We start from the raw sequence: 21,912 nt of genomic DNA on the forward strand, positions 1-21,912 counted from the left end.
ACAATAAACGCACCATCGAACCATCGAACCATCGAACCGTTGACAACAGTTCATCAGTGATAGGAGTAGAGTTAGGCCATTCTGTTGTGATATTGCTAGGACTACTTTGTATGGCTGTGTATATAAGTGATTGGTGTGATTAGGTGGCCACTCTGGATCCAGGTGGCCTTGAGATAAACAGCCTGGAGTTGAGCTCCAGCAATGTAACCTTTTATACACGTGTGTACTTGTGGTCCTTCCAGAGTCACTAAAGGTACAACAGGTACCGGACCACGAAGTACAACACATTCGGCCCATCAAGTCTACTCCGCCATTCAATCACGGTTGATCTATCTCTCCCTCCCAACCCCATTCCCCACAACCCCTGACACCCGCACTGATCAAGAATCTGTTTGTCAATCTCTGCCTTAAAAGAATCTCCACTGTCTTGGCCTCCACGGCCTTCTGCGGCAAAGAATCCCACAGATTCACCACCCTCTGACTAAAGAAATTCCTCCTCATCTCTTTCCTAAAGGTAACAGGAGCGGAGTTGAGAGATATCAGCTGGGCCGGTGTGTTGAGCAGGAGTCAGGCAGAAGGAACTGGTGTGATTATGGTTGCCAACTGTCCCGTATTAGCCGGGACATCCCGTATTTTGGGCTAAATTAGTTTGTCCCGTACCAGACCGCCCTTGTCACGTATTAGTAGGGTCGCCAACTTCCTCACTCCCAAATACGGGACAAAGGGTGACGTCACCGCCCCGCGCCCCACGGGAGTTCGCCCAGCCAGCGGCCACGTGCTCCCGCTCCACCAATGGTGGCCGCCCGGGCCGGGAGCGCGTGGCCGCTGGCTAGGTGAGGTCACGTGGGGCGCGGGGCGGTGACGTCGCCCTTTGTCCCGTATTTGGGAGTGAGGAAGTTGGCGACCCCTGGGGTGTGAGGAAGCCTTGTGTTAATGGGGTGGGTTCCACTGGACCCTGTATCACACACAGCATGCAGTGGGCATGCCCAGAGGAGTCAGTACTTTGCCAGGAACCCATCGTGAGCAGAGAGTGAACACTCTGATCATCATGTTTCTCTTGAAGATGAAGAGGAGATAGACTTTGAGGACAACGTAGGGCAGGAGGGCGTCTTTCGCCTGCCGCAGAAGGCTTTTACTCAGGGAAAAGATAAGCAACATCTGCAGAGGAGAGAGAGGAGAGATGGTCAGAGGGGAAGATGGGGGGTGCAACCAGGAAGTGCAGCAACTTGCAATCCCTTGCCCCCCAATGCCCTGGGGGACGGGTGGAAAAACACCAAACGAGGCCAATGCCCTGGGGGACGGGTGGAAAAACACCAAACGAGGACTCGCCTCGACTTCAATCCCTTGGAAGGTCATGTTGCAGTTATGTATGGCACTGGTGAGGCCACGTCTAGGTAGCCCGGTGGGCCGAAGGGCCTGTTTCCGCGCTGTATCTCCAAACTAAACTAAACTAGTGCTGTGTGGAGAATGGAACTGCAGACGCTGGTTTAGTGCTCCAGTACTCTAAGAGCACGGGTAGGGTCGCCAACTGTCCCGTATTAGCCGGGACATCCCGTATTTTGGCCTAAATTGATTTGTCCTGTATGGGACCGCCCTTGTCCCGTATTAGGCCCGGGGGGCACTGTAGGCCCGGACACAGTCGTCTGTACACAGTAGTCCGTACAGTGTAGTAGGAAAAAAACTGCAGATGCTGGTTAAAATCTACCTTCCGGACAGTGTAGGCCCGGACAGTGTAGGCCCGGACAGTGTAGGCCCGGACAGTGTAGGTCCGGAGGCCCGGGCACCGCCTGACGGAGGTATGGAACGAGCTGCCGAAGGAGGTAGTTGAGGCTGGGACTATCGCAACGTTTAAGAAGCAGTTAGACAGGTACATGGATAGGACATGTTTTTTGAGGGATATGGACCAAACGCGGGCAGGTGGGACTAGTGTAGATGGGACATGTTGGCCGGTGTGGGCAAGTTGGGCTGAAGGGCCTGTTTCCACGCTGTATCAGTCTATGGCTCTATAACTGGTGGCAATAGGAGGCCCTTCAGCCCTTTATCCCTGTGCTATCCCAGTTCTCCCAGAGTGAATGGTGATGAAGCAGGCTCTTACCTCCTTGAGGCGTTCCATGTCTTTGAGGTAGAAACCGATGTAGAAAAGGCTGAGATAGGAATTTACAAACTGAAACTGGAAAAAAATAAAATGTAAAGTTATAATCAGCACTGCACTGGTGCCAAATACAGTCATTATTGTTCCTTTACATTAGAAGTCCGGCACGGTGGCGCAGCGGTAGAGTTGCCGCCTCACAGCGCTGGAGACCCGGGTTCCATCCCGACTACGGGCGCTGTCTGTACGGAGTTTGTACCTTCTCCCCGTGACCCGCGTGGGTTTTCTCTGGGTGCTCCGATCTCCTCCCACACTCCAAAAATGTACAGGTTGATCGGTTAATTGGCTTCGGTAAAAAATTGTAAAATAGACCCTAGTGTGTGTGTGTGTGTGCGTGTGTGCGTGTGTGTGTGTGTGTGTGTGTGTGTGTGTGTGTGCGTGCGTGTGTGCGCGTGTGTGCGTGCGTGTGTGTGGTGCGTGTGTGCGTGTGGGGTGCGTGCGTGTGTGCGTGCGTGTGTGTGGTGCGTGTGTGCGTGTGGGGTGCGTGCGTGTGTGCGTGCGTGTGTGTGTGTGTGTGTGTGCGCGTGTGTGTGTGGGGTGTGTGTGTGGGGTGTGTGTGTGGGGTGTGTGTGTGGGGTGTGTGTGTGGGGTGTGTGTATGGGGTGTGTGTGTGTGCGTGCGTGTGCGTGCATGTGTGTGCGTGTGGGGTGCGTGTGTGTGTGTGTGCGCATGTGCATGCGCGCGTGTGTGTGTGGGGTGTGTGTGTGTGTGTGTGTGCGCGTGTGTGTGTGGGGTGTGTGTGTGTGTGGGATCGTGCCAGTGTGCGGGGCGATCGCCGGTCGGCACGGACTCGGTGGGCCGAAGGGCCTGTATCCGCTCCGTATCTCTGAAGTCTAAAGGGGCTCGGGTCGCCAACTGTCCGTATTAGCCGGGACGTCCCGTATTAGGCCCGCGGGCCCCTGTAGGCCGGGACAGTGCAGGCCAGCGGAGTGTGTCCGCCTAACGGAGGTTGCCTAGCAACCCGCCTCCCGCTCCGGGCGGCCGCCGTCGGTGGAGCGGGAGCACGTGGGCGCTGGCTGGGTGACTCACGTGGGGCGCGGGGAGCGTGGGGCGGTGACATCACCCTCTGTCCCCCCGTATTTGGGAGTGAGGAAGTTGGCCCACCCTGAGAGGGGTTGTGGCCGGAGACGAGAGGCCCGAGGAAGGGCCGATGCTGAGATCTTGAGCCAGTCTCCGCACTGTGTCTCTCTAAAGCTTACACACTCGTGGAAAGGGAGGTGAAGTAAACTCTCCAGGCTTGCTGCCGGGGTAGACGGGCCTGGGGGAGTCACGAGGGGGGAGACTGTAACTGCACGCCTTCCACGGTGGCCTGAATGTCAAATGTCACGGCCTCTAATTATATCCTTTGGTGGTAACTCACACCATCACCATCGGCAGCATGGATCATCATTACTGGATCACCCCTTCACCCCCCCAGCAATAGGTGTCTTCCCACACCCTCACCCCCCCTCCCCTCCCCCCAGCAATAGTTGTCTTCCCCCACCCTCACCCCCCCCTCCCCTCCCCCAGCAATAGTTGTCTTCCCCCACCCACACCCCCCCTCCCCCAGCAATAGTTGTCTTCCCCCACCCCCCCTCCCCTCCCCCCAGCAATAGTTGTCTACCCCCACCCACACCCCCCCTCCCCCCCAGCAATAGTTGTCTACCCCCACCCACACCCCCCCTCCCCCCAGCAATAGTTGTCTTCCCCCACCCACACTCCCCCTCCCCCCAGCAATAGTTGTCTTCCCCCACCCACACCCCCCCTCCCCCCAGCAATAGTTGTCTTCCCCCACCCACACCCCCCCTCCCCCCAGCAATAGTTGTCTACCCCCACCCCCCTCCCCTCCCCCCAGCAATAGTTGTCTTCCCCCACCCCCCTCCCCTCCCCCCAGCAATAGTTGTCTACCCCACCCCCCCTCCCCCCAGCAATAGTTGTCTTCCCCCACCCCCCTCCCCTTCCCCCCAGCAATAGTTGTCTACCCCACCCCCCCCCTCCCCCCAGCAATAGTTGTCTTCCCTCACCCACACCCCCCCCTCCCCCCAGCAATAGTTGTCTACCCCCACCCACACCCCCCCTCCCCCCAGCAATAGTTGTCTACCCCCACCCACACCCCCCCCTCCCCCCAGCAATAGTTGTCTTCCCCCACCCACACCCCCCTCCCCCCAGCAATAGTTGTCTCCCCCCACCCCCCTCCCCTCCCCCCAGCAATAGTTGTCTCCCCCCACCCACACCCCCCTCCCCCCAGCAATAGTTGTCTACCCCCACCCACACCCCCCTCCCCCCAGCAATAGTTGTCTCCCCCCACCCACACCCCCCTCCCCCCAGCAATAGTTGTCTCCCCCCACCCACACCCCCCTCCCCCCAGCCCTTCCCCAAGCAGCCAGAAACATAGAATAACAGGCCACCAACCCCAAAACAAACCTCCCGGCACGGGAGTTGAACCCAGACCGCCTGCGTGAAAACCAGGAATCCTAACCGCTAGACCACATAGAAACATAGACAATAGGTACAGGAGGAGGCCATTCGGCCCTTCGAGCCAGCACTGCCATTCAATATGATCATGGCTGATCATCCACAATCAGTACCCCATTCCTGCCTTCTCCCCATATCCCTAGCCCCAAGAACCTGCACGTCTTTGGAGTGTGGGAGGAAACCGGAGCACCCGGAGAAAACCCACGCAGGTCACGGGGAGAACGTACAAACTCCGTACAGACAGCGCCCGTGGTCGGGATGGAACCCGGGTCTCCGGTGCTGTGAAGCAGCAGCTCTACCCGCTGCGCCACCGTGCCGCCCCATTTCGGACCCCCAGGATCTTAGCTAAGAGCATGAGGGGGCAGCGAGGGGGAGGGGCTGGGACCTGTGGTATCTTGTCCCGTGACGGCCATTGCTGTCTTTACCTCGCACTAAACGTCATTCCCTTATCCTGTATCTGTCCACTGTGGACGGCTGGATTGTAATCGTCTATTGTCTTTCCGCTGGCCAGTTAGCACGCAACAAAATGCTTTTCACCTTAGGTCATATGGTCATACGTGATAGGAGCAGAATTAGGCCATTCGGCCCATCAAGTCTACTCCACCATTCAATCACGGCTGAACCTTTTACGCCAGAGAGTTGTGAATCTGTGTAATTCTCTGCCTCAGAAGGCAGTGGAGGCCAATTCTCTAGTTGCTTTCAAGAGAGAGCTAGCTAGAGCTCTTAAGGATAGCGGAGTCAGGGGGTATGGGGAGAAGGCAGGAACGGGGTACTGATTGAGAACGATCAGGCATGATCACATTGAATAGTGAATGTACAAAATCCTGCACCTATTGTCTATTGTCCATCTATCTCTCCCTCCTAACCCCATTCTCCTGCCTTCTCCCCGTAACCCCTGACACCCGTACAAATCATGACCTTACCACGGTACACATGACAATAAACTGAACTAAACCCAACTAAACTGGAGAGGAAGGGGCCTTCAGATCCAGCTGAAAGCCCGGCGTTTTCACAACACATTAAAGAGACAATACTCACCAAAACGATTTTAATGATGAGGTGTTTCTCGTAGGCACTCTGTAAACGGTAATTCTCTGCAAAGAGAGGAGATGGAAGACCGTGAGTGAAGAGAGGGTTGTGGAGTCAGTCAGAGCAGGGAGCATCTTCCTGTGGTGGTGGTGCACTGTGATCGCCCGTCTAGGAATGCAGCGCCGGAGACCCGGGTTCCATCCCGACTACGGGCGCTGTCTGTACGGAGTTTGTACGTTCTCCCCGTGACCTGCGTGGGTTTTCTCCGGGTGCTTCGGTTTCCTCCCACACTCCAGAGACGTGCAGGTTTGTAGGTTAACTGGCTTTGGTTATGAATGTAAATTGTCCATGGTGTGTGTAGGATAGTGTTAGTGTGCGGGGATCGCTGGTCAGCGTGGACCTGGTGGGCCGAAGGGCCTGTTTCCACGCTGTATCTCCAAACTAAACTAAACTAGTGCCTCATGGAGGATGGAACTGCAGACGCTGGTTTAGTGCTCCAGTACATCAAGCGCACGGGTAGGGTCGCCAACCATCCCGTATTAGCCGGGACATCCCGTATTTTGGGCTAGATTAGTTTGTCCCGTACGGGACCGCCCTTGTCCCGTATTAGTAGGGTTGCCAACTTCCTCACTCCCAAATACGGGACAAAGGGTGACGTCACCGCCCCGTGCCCCACGTGACCTCACCCAGCCAGCGGCCACGTGCTCCTGCTCCACCAATTGCTGCCTCACGGCGCCAGAGACCCGTGTTCCATCCCGACTACGGGCGCCATCTATACGGAGTTTTGCACGTTCTCCCCCGTGACCTGCGTGGGTTTTCTCCGAGATCTTCGGTTTCGTCTCCACACTCAAAGACGTGCAGGTTTGTAGGTTAATTGGCTGGGTATGAATGTAAGGATTGTCCCTAGTGTGCGTAGGGTAGTGTTAATGTGCGGGGATCGCTGGGCGGCGCGGTCTCGCTGGGCCTGTTACCGCGCTGTATCTCTGAAACTATTTAAAAACTGAAATAGACGCACCGACCAGCGATTACCCAGCAAACCAGCACCATCCTGCACACAGGGGACAATGTTTCTTTACAACTTACCAAAGCCAATTAACCTACAAACCTGCACGTCTTTGGAGTGTGAGAGGAAACCAAAGATCTCGGAGAAAAACCCACGCAGGTCACGGGGAGAACGTACAAACTCCGTACAGACGACACCCGTAGTCGGGATGGAACCCGGGTCTCTGGAACCCGGGTCTCCGGTGCTGTGAGGCAGCAACTCTACCGCTGCGCCACCGTGACCGCCCTCGAATCCACTTCGACTGCTTCTCCTTGTTAAAACATAAACTGTACATAAGGTCACAGAGTGCTGGAGTAACTCAGCGGGTCAGGCAGCATCTGTGGAGAACATGGATAGGTGACATTTCACAGAGTGCTGGAGTAACTCAGCTGGTCAGGCAGCATCTGTGGAGAACATGGATAGGTGACGTTTCACAGAGTGCTGGAGTATCTCTGGAGAAGATGCGTTGCAAGAACTAAACGTTTAGGGAGAGTGCGCTGCGTGCGTTCCCTGCCCGCCGGGCGCGGCTGGCGTTCCACGTACCCATGTCGTTCAACCAGTACGCGACTTTCTTGTAAACATCATCAAAAACAGTGACCACAACAGCCAGTAGGACCTTAGGGAAGTAGGTAACAACACGAGGCAGCTCTTTGATACTAGTCACAAACTCCTGGAAAAGAGGAAAACACAACACTGGTTTTATGAGACAAAAGCAACAAATCATTACAGGAACGTTGGCGGCACGGTGGAGCAGCGGTAGAGTTGCCGCCTCACAGCGCCGGAGACACGGGTTCCATCCCGACTACAGGCGCTGTCTGTACGGAGTTTGTACGTTCTCCCCGTGACCTGCGTGGGTTTTCCCCGAGATCTTCGGTTTCCTCCCACGCTCCAACTCACCCACACCGGCCAACATGTCCCATCTACACTATTCCCACCTGCCTGCGTTTGGCCCATATCCCTCCAAACCTGTCCAACCCATGTTAGATACAAAGCGCTGGAGTAACTCAGCGGGTCAGGCAGCATCTCTGGAGAGATGGAACGGGTGAGGTTTCGGGTCGAGACCCTTCTGCACACTGTCCTATCCATGTACCTGTCTAACTGTTTCTTAAACAATGGGATAGTCCCAGCCTCAACTACCTCCTCTGGCAGCTTGTTCCATACACCCACCACCCTGTGTGTGAAAAGGTTACCCCTCGGATTCCTATTAAATCTTTTCCCCTTCATCTTGAACCTGTGTCCTCTGGTCCTCGATTCCCCTACTCTGGGCAAGAGACTCTGTGCATCTACCCGATCTATTCCTCTCATGATTTTGTACACCTCTATAAGATCTCCCCTCATCCTCCTGCGCTCCATGGAATAGAGACCCAGCCTGCTCAACCTCTCCCTGTAGCTCACACCCTCTAGTCCTGGCAACATCCTCGTAAATGCTTTCTGAACCCTGGAGCTGCTGGCACTGCAACACCAGTGGGCCCTATCCATGTACCTGTCTGACTGTTTCTTAAATGCCAATGTTTCTTGACGTTTCAGATTGGTTGTTACGCATTAGAGAGTGCCCGAGAGACGTCCTTACAGTGGCAGGACTCTGTACAACCCCGCGATCACAGGCCCCTGGTCTGGGGAGGGCTGGTACTAGGGCTGGTACCGCCCCTTGTCCCGTATTAGGCCGGGGGGGTGGGGGAGCTTTAGGTCCGGAAACTGTAGGCCCGGACACTGCAGGCCCGGACACTGCAGGCCCGGACACTGTAGGCTCGGACACTAGGCCCGGACATTGTAGGCCCGGACACTGTAGACCCGGACACTGTAGACCCGGACAGTGTAGGCCCGGACAGTGTAGGCCCGGACAGTGTAGGCCCGGATAGTGTAGGCCCGGGGGCCACTGTAGTACTAACGCGCCTCCCGGCCCGGGCGGCCGCCATTGGTGGAGTGGGACCACGTGGCCGCTGGCTGGGTGAGGTCAGGTGGGGCGCGGGGCTGTGACGTCACCTTTCGTCCCGTATTTGGGAGTGAGGACGTTGGCAACCCCTTGGCTGGTACTGACCTGCAGCTCGAAGCAGATCAACATGGTGAGGAACACAACGCAGAGACCGAGCAGACAGACGGGGAGACTGACAAAGTATTGGAACAACCTCCTCTTCCAGGGCGAATAGTAGTAGTCCTCGCAACCCGTCACTGGGCTGATGCGCTTCACACCCTGCCGAGGAACGACAAGCACGAGGGGTTAACACCATCACACGGCAAACAGCGGGGCCAACAGGCGGCCACACTGACCGGCCTTGCACCGACCGGCCACACCGATCGGCCACACTGACCGGCCTTGCACCGACCGGCTTTGCACTGACCGGCCTTGCACTGACCGGCCTTGCACTGACCGGCCTTGCACCTACGGCCACACTGACGGGCCTTGCACCGACCGGCCTTGCACCCACGGCCACACTGACGGGCCTTGCACCGATCGGCCTTGCACTGACCGGCCTTGCACCCACGGCCACACTGACGGGCCTTGCACCGACCGGCCTTGCACTGACGGGCCTTGCACCGACCGGCCTTGCACTGACCGGCCACACTGACGGGCCTTGCACTGACCGGCCTTGCACTGACCGGCCTTGCACCCACGGCCACACCGACGGGCCTTGCACCGACCGGCCTTGCACCGACGGGCCTTGCACCGACGGGCCTTGCACCGACGGGCCTTGCACTGACCGGCCTTGCACTGACCGGCCATGCACCAACGGCCAGAGTGACCAGCCTTGCACCGACGGGCCTTGCACCGACCGGCTTTGCACTGACCGGCCTTGCACCCACGGCCACACTGACCGGCCTTGCACTGACCGGCCCTTGCACCAACGGCCAGAGTGACCGGCCTTGCACCGACGGGCCTTGCACCGACCGGCTTTGCACTGACCGGCCTTGCACCCACGGCCACACTGACCAGCCTTGCACTGACCGGCCTTGCACCAACGGCCAGAGTGACCGGCCTTGCACCGACGGGCCTTGCACCGACCGGCTTTGCACTGACCGGCCTTGCACCCACGGCCACACTACCGGCCTTGCACTGACCGGCCTTGCACCGACGGCCAGAGTGACCGGCCTTGCACCCACAGCCACACTGACCGGCCTTGCACCGATGGCCAGAGTGACCGGCCTTGCACTGACCGGCCTTGCACTGATCGGCCTTGCACTGACCGGCCTTGCACCGATGGGCAACCAGTGCCACACAGACCGGCCTTGCACTGACCGGCCTTGCACTGACCGGCCTTGCACCGACGGCCAGAGTGACTGGCCTTGCACCCACGGCCACACTGACCGGCCTTGCACTGACCGGCCTTGAATTCACTGCAATTTACAGTAGACGGATGAGAGGGGGGTCTTATAGAAACATATAGGAGTGTCTGGAGAAGGGTCTCGACCCAAAACGTCATCCATTCCTTCTCTCTAGAGATGCTGCCTGACCCGCTGAGTTACTCCAGCACTTTGTGTCCGTCTTCGGTTTCAACCGGCATCTGCAGTTCCTTCATAGATAAAATTCCGAAAGGATTGGAAAGACTAGATGCAGGAAAATATGTTGGGGGGGGTCCAGAACCAGGGGTCACAGTGTAAGAATAAGGGGTCGGCCATTTAGGACAGAGACGAGGAACAATCTTTTCACCCGGAGAGTTGTGAATCTGTGGAATTCTCTGCCACAGAAGGCAGTGGAGGCCAATTCACTGGATGTGTTAAAGAGAGAGTTAGATAGAGCTCTTGGGGCTAACGGAATCAAGGGGTACGGGGAGAAAGCAGGAACGGGGTAATATTGAATGGCGGTGCTGGCTCGGAGGGCCGAATGGCCTCCTCCTGCACCTATTGTCTATGTTTCTATGTGGTCTAGCGGTTGGGATTCCTGGTTTTCACCAGGCGGTCCGGGTTCCACTCCCGTGCCGGGAGGTTAGTTTAGGGGTTGGCACGGTGGGTGTCACAGCGGTAGAGTTGCTGCCTAATATATGTAGGTTAGTGATACTGTGTGGGGATCGCTGGGCGGCACGGACTCGGTGGGCCGAAGGGCCTGTTTCGGCGCTGTATCTCTAAACAAAACTAAGCAAGATAACGTCCAGTAAAGTCTGATTAAAGATAGTCCGAGGGTCTCCAATGAGGTAGATGGGAGGTCAGGACCGCTCTCTAGTTGGTGAGAGGACGGTTCAGTTGCCTGATAACAGCCGGGAAGAAACTGCCCCTGAATCTGGAGGTGTGCGTTTCCACACTTCTGTACCTCTTGCCTGATGGGAGAGGGGAGAAGAGGGAGTGACCGGGGGTGAGACTGGTCCTTGATGATGCTGCTGGCCTTGCCGAGGCAGCGTGAGGTGTAGATGGAGTCAGTGGAAGGGAGGTTGGTTTGTGTGATGGTCTGGGCTGCGTCCAGACAAACATGTACATGTACACACACACATACGCACATGCACACGCACACACGCGCACACACACACACACACGCACATGCACACGCACACACACACACACACACACGCACGCACGCACGCACACACGCACGCACGCACACACACACACACATACACACACACACACACACACACACACACACATACACACAAGCACACACCCACACACACACACACAAGCACACACCCCACACACACACAAGCACACACCCACACACACACACAAGCACACACCCACACACACACACATACAAAGACACACACACACCCACACAAGCACACACGCACACACACACACACACACACACACACAAAGACACACGTACACACTTGCACACACGCACACACACAGATACACACACACAAAGACACACGCACACACACAAAGACACGCACACACAGACACACGCACATACACACACACAAAGACACATGCACACACACACACACAAAGACACACACACACACACACACACACACACACACACGCACACGCACGCACCCTAGGTGAGGGGGGTGGGAGGAGGTGGAGAGGAGGTGTATCTGGGCCACAGCTTTAGTGCAGGGCCTTTGTTTCTCGTGTGGATTCCAGGTGTGGTCGGTCAGGGTGGTTTACGATCCCGCGCGCCCGCGTGGCGGTGGTCACGGTGTTGTTGCGGCCTCACCCTGAACTGTGAGCGGGGCTCCTCGATCAGCTCGGCGGGCCGGTCCAGCGTGCCCCACCTATAGGCCAGCTCCGCACTCTGCCGCTTCCAGCCCTCCAGAAACAGGGTGGTCCACACGACATTAAACAGGGCGAAGACCACGCAGATCACATCGCGGCTCGTCTGGGAGGCAAGAACGCACACCGTTACTACAAACGCAGAAGCACAGAACGCAGGCGCAGGAGTAGGCCACTCGGCCCTTCCAGCCGTACAGGTTTGTAGATTGATTGGCTTGGTACAAGTGTAAATTGTCCCTAGTGTGTGTTGGACAGTGTTAGTGTGCAGGGATCGCTGGTCAGTCTGGACTCGGTGGGCCGAAGGGCCTGTTTCCGCGCTGAATCTCACCTAAGCTAAAAATCCCATTGAAAACCACCAGATAGTGAAAGGCCCGGGTAGAGTGGATGTGGAGAGGATGTTTCCACTAGTGGGAGAGTCTAGGACCAGAGGGCACAGCCTCAGAATTAAAGGATGTACCTTTAGAATAGAGACGAGGAGGAATTTATTCAGTCAGAGGGTGGTGAATCTGTGGAATTCATTACCACAGACGGCTGTGGAGACCGAGGTTTTAAAGTGGAGATTGATAGGTTGTTGATCAGTCAGGACGTCAAAGGTTACGGGGAGAAGGCAGGAGAATGGGGTTTAGGGGTAGAGCTGCTGCCTCACAGCGCCAGAGACCCGGGTTCGATCCCGACTGCGGGTGCCGTCTGTACGGAGTTTGTACGTTTTCTCCCCGTGACCTGCGTGGGTTTTCTCCGGGTGCTCCGGTTTCCTCCCACACTCCAAGGGCGTACAGGTGCGTAGAATAATTGTCTTTGTTAAAAATACTGAATTATGCCGTGTGTGCAGGTTAGTGCCAGTAAATGTGGTGGACAGCACGGACTCGGTGGGCCGAAGGGCCTGTTTCTGTGCTGTATCTCTGAAGTCCAAAGGGGAAAATAGATCAGCCATGATTGAATGTCGGAGTAGACTCGATGGGCTGAATGGCCACTCCATGTTTTATAGTTATGGATTGCGGTTATAATTGGGGGGAAAAATTGAGGTCCAAGTTTAATGGTTTATCTGCTCTGACGACACTAATCACTCGGTCCTTCAACGCAATGGTGGACGCCACAGGTGGTCTGAAGTGGTCCAGGAAATACTGACCATCTGACTTGGAGGCAAGAGCATTATCTGGCAGGTTGGAGGTGCCACCAGCCTTGTGATCCCCCCAATCCCTGCCCCTAACCTGCCTTTGGCCAGACCCTTCACTGGGGGGGGGGGAGCCAGCGATGGACCTGGACAACCTGCAGGACCTCACTGGACCAAGGACAATATTCCATCTCTGGCCAGACCATTCAATCATGGCTGATCTATCTCTCCCTCCTAACCCCATTCTCCTGCCTTCTCCCCTTGACCCCATGGGTTGGGTAGACCACTCCTACCTGGTCAGACTCGGCAAACGCCCAGAGTCCAAAGCCGATGGCAGCTGGGTAGATCATAGACCAGGTGTAGTAGCCAAGCCAGGAAAAGTACATCGCTATCTTAACGCCAAAATAGTCACAGATCTCGTCTGCAACAGAAGAGAAAGGAGATTTGTAAGTTCGCAAGGTGTCGGGTCACAGAGTGACACAGCGTGGAAACAGGCCCTTCGGCCCAACTCGCCCACACGGGCCAACATGCCCCAGCTACACTAGTCCCACCTGCCCGCGTTTGGCCCATATCCCTCCAAACCTGCCCTATCCATGCACCAGTCTGTTTCTTAAACGTTGGGATAGTCCCAGCTCAACTACCTCCTCTGGAAGCTCGTACCCATACTGCGGTCACGGTGGCGCAGCGGTAGAGTTGCTGCCTTACAGCGAATGCAGCGCCGGAGACCCGGGTTCCATCCCGACTACGGGCGCCGTCTGTACGGAGTTTGTACGTTCTCCCCGTGACCTGCGTGGGTTTTCTCCAAGATCTTCGGTTTCCTCCCACACTCCAAAGGCGTGCAGGTTTGTAGGTTAATTGGCTGGGTGTAAATGTCAAAATTGTCCCTAGTGTGTGTAGGATAGTGTTAGTGTGCGGGGATCGCTGGTCGGCGTGGACCCGGTGGGCAGAAAGGGCCTGTTTCCGCGCTGTATCTCTAAACTAAACTCCACTAAACTGCGCGCGAGGGGCGGTGGGCGTGAGCGAGGGGCGGTGGGAGTGAGCGAGGGGCGGTGGGAGTGAGCGAGGAGCGGTGGGAGTGAGCGAGGGACGGTGGGCGTGAGCGAGGGGCGGTGGGCGTGCGCGAGGGGCGGTGGGCGTGAGCGAGGGGCGGTGGGCGTGCGCGAGGGGCGGTGGGCCTGCGCGAGGGGCGGTGGGCCTGCGTACCGACTGGCTGTGACTCGCACACGGCCTGGACCCACGACTTCACCAAGCGGTTCAGGATTCGCTGCTCGTGCAGCGGAAGGACCTGCTGAATGATGCCCCGAGCCATCAGCTCTGCAACTGGACACAGGAGCAGCGGTCAGCCACAGGTAACACGGCAAGAGTTCACCCAACACCTCCCCCCCCCACCGTGCCCTCCTTTCACCTCCCACCCCCTGTACCCCATCTGTCTGTGGTTCCCCCCTCAACCAACCGTTGTACCCCCTTTCTCCAACGTTCACCTGAAGGATTGAACACCTGTATCCCCCTTGACATTCCAACCTCATCGACTGTAGACACTAAACGCCGGAGTAACTCAGCGGGTCAGGCAGCGTCTCAATGGACAATAGGTGCAGGAGGAGGCCATTCGGCCCTTCGAGCCAGCACCACCATTCAATGTGATCATGGCCGATCATTCTCAATCAGTACCCCGTTCCTGCCTTCTCCCCATACCCCCTGACTCCGCTATCCTTAAGAGCTCTATCTAGCTCTCTCTTGAATGCACTCAGAGAATTGGCCTCCACTGCCTTCTGAGGCAGAGAATTCCACAGATTTACAACTCTCTGACTGAAAACGTTTTTCCTCATCTCCGTTCTAAATGGCCGACCCCTTATTCTTAAACTGCGGCCCCATGTTCTGGACTCCCACAACATTGGGAACATGTTTCCTGCCTCATGTGTCCAACCCCTTAATAATCGGGAGAGAAGGAATGGGGGACGTTTCGGGTCAAGACCTTTCTTTAGACTCAGGGGTCTCGACCCGAAACGTCCCCCATTCCTTCCCTCCAGAGATGCTGCCTGACCCGCTGAGTTACTCCGGCATTCTGTGTCTACATCTTATCTCTGTTTGCTTCGTTGTCACTTTGCCCCCCAGCTCACAATGATCTATTCCACATTCCCCCTTTTATCTTCGTCACCTTTTGATCTCTCGTTTTCACACCTTACCCTTCCCGATCTCTGTATCTCCCCTCTCCCCTGACTCTCAGTCTGAAGAAGGCTCTGGACCTCAAACGTCGCCCATTCCTTGTCTCCCGAGATGCTGCCCGACCCGCTGAGTTACTCCTGCATCCTCGCTCCTATCCCCAGTGTGGGGGTCCGTGGTTATCGTGCGGCTGCCTCTTGGAGCCGGAGCAGCTCACGTTGAGGGGTTTATGATGGTGCTTACTGATGGGCTGGCCCTCCAGGAACTGGATGTTGTGTAGACATTCTCCCTGCTTGGCCCGCAGGTTGTCCAACCAGTGCATGATGATACTCTGTCGTTCCTGTAGACACACACACACACACACAGGGTAGCACGACCCCTCCCTGCTGCCCGCTCATGTCCAATTCACAAAACCCACAGCACCTCTGGAGGCCATTCGGCCCGACAGCTCCGTGCCACTGTTTCTACTCCAGCACATCCCACCCCCTCCCCTCCACTCCATCTCCCCTCCCCCGTCTTCCCCTCCCATCTCCCCCTCCCCTGTCTCCCCCTCCCCTGTCTCCCCCTCCCCCGTCTCCCCCTCCCCCGTCTCCCCCGTCTCCACCCCCCCATCTCCCCCTCCCCTGTCTCCCCCCTGTCCCCCCCTGTCTCCCCCCCATCTCTCCCCCCTCCTGTCAACACCCCCTCTATCTCCCTCCCTCTCTCTCCCTCTCTCTCATCCCGGAGTTGGACCTTGTTGGTACAGAGCGTCCACCCCACCCACTCACTGGATTCTGTCTGTGTGTGTGTGTGCGCGTGCGTGCGTGCGTGCGTGTGTGCGTGCGTGCGTGCGTGCGTGCGTGTGTGCGTGCGTGCGTGCGTGCGTGTGTGTGCACGCGTGTGTGTCGGTGTGTGTATGTGTGTGTGTGTGTGTGTGTGTGTGTGTGTGTGTGTGTGCGGGCGTGTGTGTGCGGGCGTGTGTGTGTGTGTGTGTGTGTGTGTGTGTGTGTGTGTGTGTGTGTGTGTGTGTGTGTGTGCGGGCGTGTGTGTGTACTGCGGTGTGAACAAACAGGGTGGTGGGTGGGTAACCAGGTGTTTGACCCAGGTGAGTGGGTGACCAGGTGTGTGACCCAGGTGGGTGGGTGACCAGGTGTTTGACCCAGGTGAGTGGGTGACCAGGTGTGTGACCCAGGTGGGTGGGTGACCAGGTGTGTGACCCAGGTGGGTGGGTGACCAGGTGTGTCCTCAGCCAAGCCTCACCTGAGAGGTGAAGAAATAGATTTCATTTTCGATGTTCTCGTAGATGTAATCCTCGTCACAGCACAAGGCCCTGGTGCCTCCACCAAACTCCTGCTTGACCGGCTTCCTCAGAGCCATCTCCTCCGCCCCACGCAGCAGGCTGCTCAACACCGAGACAGTAGAGTCACACACCAGGACCAGGGTCCACCGAGACCAGTCACACACCAGAGAGACATGGAAGGTCGACACAACATGCTGGAGTAACTCAGCGGGTCAGGCAGCATCTCGGGACAGAAGGAATGGGCGACGTTTCGGGTCGAGACCCTTCTTCAGCAGCCTAGACCATCAGGCCACTAAACACCACAACCTGGGAGAGGTTAGTTCATGGGGTAGAGGTCACAGACTCAGAATTAAAGGACGTTCTTTTAGGAAGGAGATGAGGAGTGATTTCTTTAGTCAGAGGGTGGTGAATCTGTGGGATTCGTTGCCACAGACGGCTGTGGAGGCCAAGTCAGTGAATATTTTTAAGGCAGAGATAGATAGATTGTTGATTAGTGCGGGTGTCAGGGGTTATGGGGAGAAGGCAGGAGAATGGGGTTAGGAGGGAGAGATAGATCAGCCATGATTGAATGGCGGAGTGGACTCGATGGGCCGAATGGCCTAATTCTACTCCTATCACTTATGACCTCCAAATAAGCTCCGAACTACATAGACGGGGGATAGACAGAGTGCTGGAGTAACTCAGCGGGTCAGGCAGCATCTGTGGAAAACATGGATAGGTGACGTTTCGGGGCAAGACCCTTCTTCAGACTGAGAGTCAGGGGAGAGGGAGACACAGAGATAAGGAAGGGCAAGGTGTGAAAACCAGACCTGCCCCGCTGAGTTACTCCAGCATTTTGTGTCTATCTTCAGCCCCCCCCCCCACAGCCCCCCCCCCCCCCACAGCCCCCCCCCCACAGCCCCCGTCCCCCCCCACAGCCCCCCCCCCCACATCCCCGTCACCCCCCACACCCCCATCACCCCCCACAGCCCCCCCCCCCACATCCCCGTCACCCCCCACACCCCCGTCCCCCCCCACAGCCCCCCCCCCCACACCCCCGTCACCCCCCACACCCCCATCACCCCCATCCCCCCTCATCCCCATCCCCCCCACACCCCCGTCCCCCCCACACCCCCGTCTCCCCCCACACCCCCCGTCCCCCCCCACAGCCCGCCCCCCCACATCCCCATCACCCCCACACCCCCGTCCCCCCCCACAGCCCCCGTCCCCCCCCACAGCCCCCCCCCACATCCCCCCCCCCACACCCCCGTCACCCCCACACCCCCGTCCCCCCCCACAGCCCCCCCCCACACCCCCGTCACCCCCCACACCCCCGTCCCCCCCACACCCCCGTCACCTCCACACCCCCGTCACCCCCCATCCCCCCTCATCCCCATCCCCCCCACACCCCCGTCCCCCCCCACACCCCCCGTCTCCCCCCACACCCCCCGTCCCCCCCACACCCCGTCCCCCTCCCCCCCCCCCACACCCCCATCCCCCATCCCCCCTCATCCCAATCCCCCCACACCCCCTGCCCCCCACACCACCATCCCCCCCACACCCCCGTCCCCCCCACAGCCCCCCCCCCCCACATCCCCGTCACCCCCACACCCCCGTCCCCCCCCACAGCCCCCGTCCCCCCCCACAGCCCCCCCCCACATCCCCCCCCCCACACCCCCGTCACCCCCACACCCCCGTCCCCCCCCACAGCCCCCCCCCCACACCCCCGTCACCCCCCACACCCCCCACAGCCCCCCCCCCCCCCCCCCCCACACCCCCCGTCACCTCCACACCCCCGTCACCCCCATCCCCCCTCATCCCCATCCCCCCCACACCTCCGTCCCCCCCCACACCCCCGTCTCCCCCCCACACCCCCCGTCCCCCCCCACACCCCGTCCCCCTCACACCCCCGTCCCCCCCCACACCCCCTCCCCCCCCCCCACACCCCCATCCCCCATCCCCCCTCATCCCAATCCCCCCACACCCCCTGCCCCCCCACACCCCCATCCCCCCCACACCCCCGTCCCCCCCACAGCCCCATCCCCCCTCATCCCCGTCCCCCCCACACCCCCGTCCCCCCCCACACCCCCGTCCCCCCCCACACCCCCGTGTCCCACCCACAGCCCCCGAGTCCTCCCCACACCCCCGTCCCCCCCACACCCCCGTCCCCCCCACACCCCCGTCTTTCCCCCCCCGTCCCCCCCACAACCCCCGTCCCCCCCCCCTCACCGCCCGCCCCCCCCCCACCCCCACCCCCGCGGTGCCGGCCCCGCCCTACTTGTGGTAGGTGGCGGTGATGAAGAAGGCGTAGGTGGCCGTGTGCTTGTGGTTGCGGATCTGGATGATCAGCTCCGGGATTCCCAGCCGGACGTGGTTCAGTAACCATAGCAACGTGTGGTCATCCGTGCGGTCTGTGGGAGCGAGGGAGGGGGGGTCATCACCGGTGAGGGGCATCTACACTCACAGAGACCCTCGCACAGACCACCACCCACAGTCACGGAGATACAGACATCATGCCCAGGGGTTGCCAACTTCCTCGCTCCCCAAATACGGGACACAGGGTGACCTCACCGCCCCGCGCCCCACGTGACCTCACCGTCCCCGCGTGACCTCACCGCCCCGCGTGACCTCACCGCCCCGCGTGACCTCACCGCCCCGCGTGACCTCACCGCCCCGCGCCCCATGTGCTCCCGCTCCACCAATGGCGGCCGCCCGGGCCGTGAACGCGTCACAGAGTGATTCAGCGTGGATATAGGCCCTTCGGCCCAGCTTGCCCACACCGACCAACAATGTCCCACCTACACTCGCCCCGCCTGCTTGTATTCGGCCCGTTAGCTCCTGCCAAACCCGCCCTATCCATGTACCTGTCCAAATGTCTCTTAAATGTTGTGGTAGTGCATGCCTCAACTATCTCGTCCAGCAGCTCGTTCCACACGCCCAGCGTTGATCAGTGCGCGTGTCGGGAGTTACGGGGAGAATGGGGTTAGGACGGAGAGATAGATCAGCCACGATCGAATGGCGGAGTGGACGATGGGCCGAGTGGCCTAATTCTGCTCCCATCACTGATGAACTTGTGAACCACCCCTTGTGTAAAACAGTTGCCCCTCAGGTTCCTATTAAATCTCCCCCCCCCCCCTTCACCTTAAACCCCCCCTTCACCTATGTCCTCTGGTATTTAGAAACATGGAAAATAGGGGCAGGAGTAGGCCATTCGGCCCGTTTGATTCTCCTAGCCTAGAGTAAGTTCTCCAGCATGACCATGGCAGGTGATTGAATTGAATAGGTTTATTGGCCAAGTATGTACACATACAAGGAATGTGCCTTGGTTCTCCGCTCGCAGGTAACAACACGATCACACAGTAAACAATTAAGAATGAAACATAAAACATCAAGACATTATAGTTTAAAACGTGTGAAGGATGAAATACCAGAGCACAAGGAGGCTACAGACTTTTGGTTGTTGAGTAGAGCTGCTGCTCGTGGGAACAAGCTGTTTTTATGTCCGGCTGTGGCTGCTTTGACAGTCCGGAGTCGCCTTCCAGAGGGAAGTGCTTCAAAGAGTTTGTGGCCAGGGTGAGAGGGGTCGGAGATGCAAAGAGTCGGAATAAACGGGTCCTTTTCAGAATGGCAGGCAGTGACTAGTGGGGTACCGCAAGGCTCAGTGCTGGGACCACAGCTATTTACAATATATATTTATGATTTGGACGAGGGTTTGGACGAGGGAATTGAATGCAACATCTCCAAGTTTGCGGATGACACGAAGCTGGGGGGCAGTGTTAGCTGTGAGGAGGATGCTAGGAGGCTGCAGAGTGACTTGGATAGGTTAGGTGAGTGAGCAAATGCATGGCAGATGCAATATAATGTGGATAAATGTGAGGTTATCCACTTTGGTGGCAAGAACAGGAAAGCAGACTATTATCTGAATGGTGACCGATTAGGAGAAGGGGAGATGCAACGTGACCTGGGTGTCATGGTACAGCAGTCATTGAAAGTAGGCATGCAGGTGCAGCAGGCAGTGAAGAAAGCGAATGGTATATTGGCATTCATAGCGAGGGGATTTGAGTGTAGGAGCAGGGAGGTTCTGCTGCAGTTGTACAGGGCATTGGTGAGACCGCACCTGGAGTATTGCGTACAGTTTTGGTCTCCTAATCTGAGGAAAGACATTCTTGCCATAGAGGGAGTACAGAGAAGGTTCACCAGATTGATCCCTGGGATGGCAGGACTTTCATATGAAGAAAGACTGGATAGACTCGGCTTGTACTCGCTGGAATTTAGAAGATTGAGGGGGGATCTTATAGAAATTCACAAAATTCTTAAGGGGTCGGACAGCTAGATGCAGGAAGATTGTTCCCGATGTTGGGGAAGTCCGGAACAAGGGGTCACAGTTTAAGGATAAGGGGGAAGTCTTTTAGGACCGAGATGAGAAAGTTTTTCTTCACACAGAGAGTGGTGAATCTGTGGAATTCTCTGCCATAGAAGGTAGTTGAGGCCAGTTCATTGGCTATATTTAAGAGGGAGTTAGATGTGGCCCTTGTGGCTAAAGGGATCAGGGGGTATGGAAGAAGGCAGGTACGGGATACTGAGTTGGATGATCAGCCATGATCATATTGAATGGCGGTGCGTACAGGCTCGAAGGACCGAATGGCCTCCTCCTGCACCTATTTTCTATGTTTCTATGTTTTTATGATCTTGCCGCTGGCTTCCTGGCCCTTGCAGTGAACAGTTCGTCAATGGGGGGAAGGTTGCAGCCAACAACCTTCTCGGCTGTGCGAACGATGCGTTGCAGCCTCGGGATGTGGTGCTTGGTGCTGAGCCAGACCTAGACCAGGCTGGAAGAAGGTGAGGCCACCTTGCTGCAGGACTAGGACCTACCTGGAAAGGTCATCAGCACGTCACAGTTCTCAGTGGGGACGGTCTTCATCCACGATTTGTGTGACATGATGTAGCGGCCAGCCTGCAGGAAGCTCTTGCCGAATAGTTTATCTGTGTGGACAGACAGAACAGAATCAGAAACCTGCAGGTGGGGAACGGCTCAGGAACAGGTGCAGGTAGAAACCAGTGTCCGCACGGTGGCGCAGCGGGTAGAGCTGCTGCCTCACGGCGCCAGAGACCCGGCTTCCATCCCGACCACGGGCGCTGTCCGTGCGGAGTTTGCACGCTCTCCCCGTGACCTGCGTGGGCTTTCTCCGGGTGCTCCGGTTTCCTCCCACACTCCAAAGACGTGCGGGTTTGTGGGTTGATTGGCTTCTGTAAACTGTAAGTTGTCTCCAGTGTGTGTGTGTGTGTAGGATAGTGTTAGTGTGCGGGGATCGCTGGTCGGCATGGCTCGGTGGGCCAAAGGGCCTGTGTCTCTAAACTAAACTATGTCTGTCTTCAATAGACAATAGGTGCAGGAGTAGGCCATTCGGCCCTTCGAGCCAGCACCGCCATTCAATGTGATCATGGCTGATCATTCTCAATCAGTACCCCGTTCCTGCCTTCTCCCCATACCCCCTCACTCCGCTATCCTTAAGAGCTCTATCTAAGCTCTCTCTTGAAAGCATTCAGAGAATTGGCCT

General features: G+C 57.7%; 1 protein-coding gene across 1 annotated transcript in view; it reads right to left on the reverse strand.

The window, feature by feature from the left end:
• The window catches only part of LOC144607014 (anoctamin-8-like), a 39,619-nt gene extending 18,287 nt beyond the window's left edge, over positions 1-21,332 (reverse strand). Inside the window, 11 exon segments of the mRNA XM_078423549.1 lie at positions 2,096-2,170; positions 5,642-5,697; positions 7,218-7,344; positions 8,713-8,865; positions 11,770-11,931; positions 13,230-13,357; positions 14,140-14,256; positions 15,340-15,436; positions 16,336-16,474; positions 18,633-18,765; positions 21,227-21,332. Coding sequence (XP_078279675.1) covers positions 2,096-2,170; positions 5,642-5,697; positions 7,218-7,344; positions 8,713-8,865; positions 11,770-11,931; positions 13,230-13,357; positions 14,140-14,256; positions 15,340-15,436; positions 16,336-16,474; positions 18,633-18,765; positions 21,227-21,293 — 1,254 coding nt within the window. The 5' untranslated portion in view covers positions 21,294-21,332.
• Between the last annotated feature and the right edge of the window lie 580 nt (positions 21,333-21,912).

This window comes from Rhinoraja longicauda, chromosome 28 (assembly GCF_053455715.1).
Source record: "Rhinoraja longicauda isolate Sanriku21f chromosome 28, sRhiLon1.1, whole genome shotgun sequence".
Classification (NCBI taxonomy): Eukaryota; Metazoa; Chordata; class Chondrichthyes; order Rajiformes; family Arhynchobatidae; genus Rhinoraja; species Rhinoraja longicauda.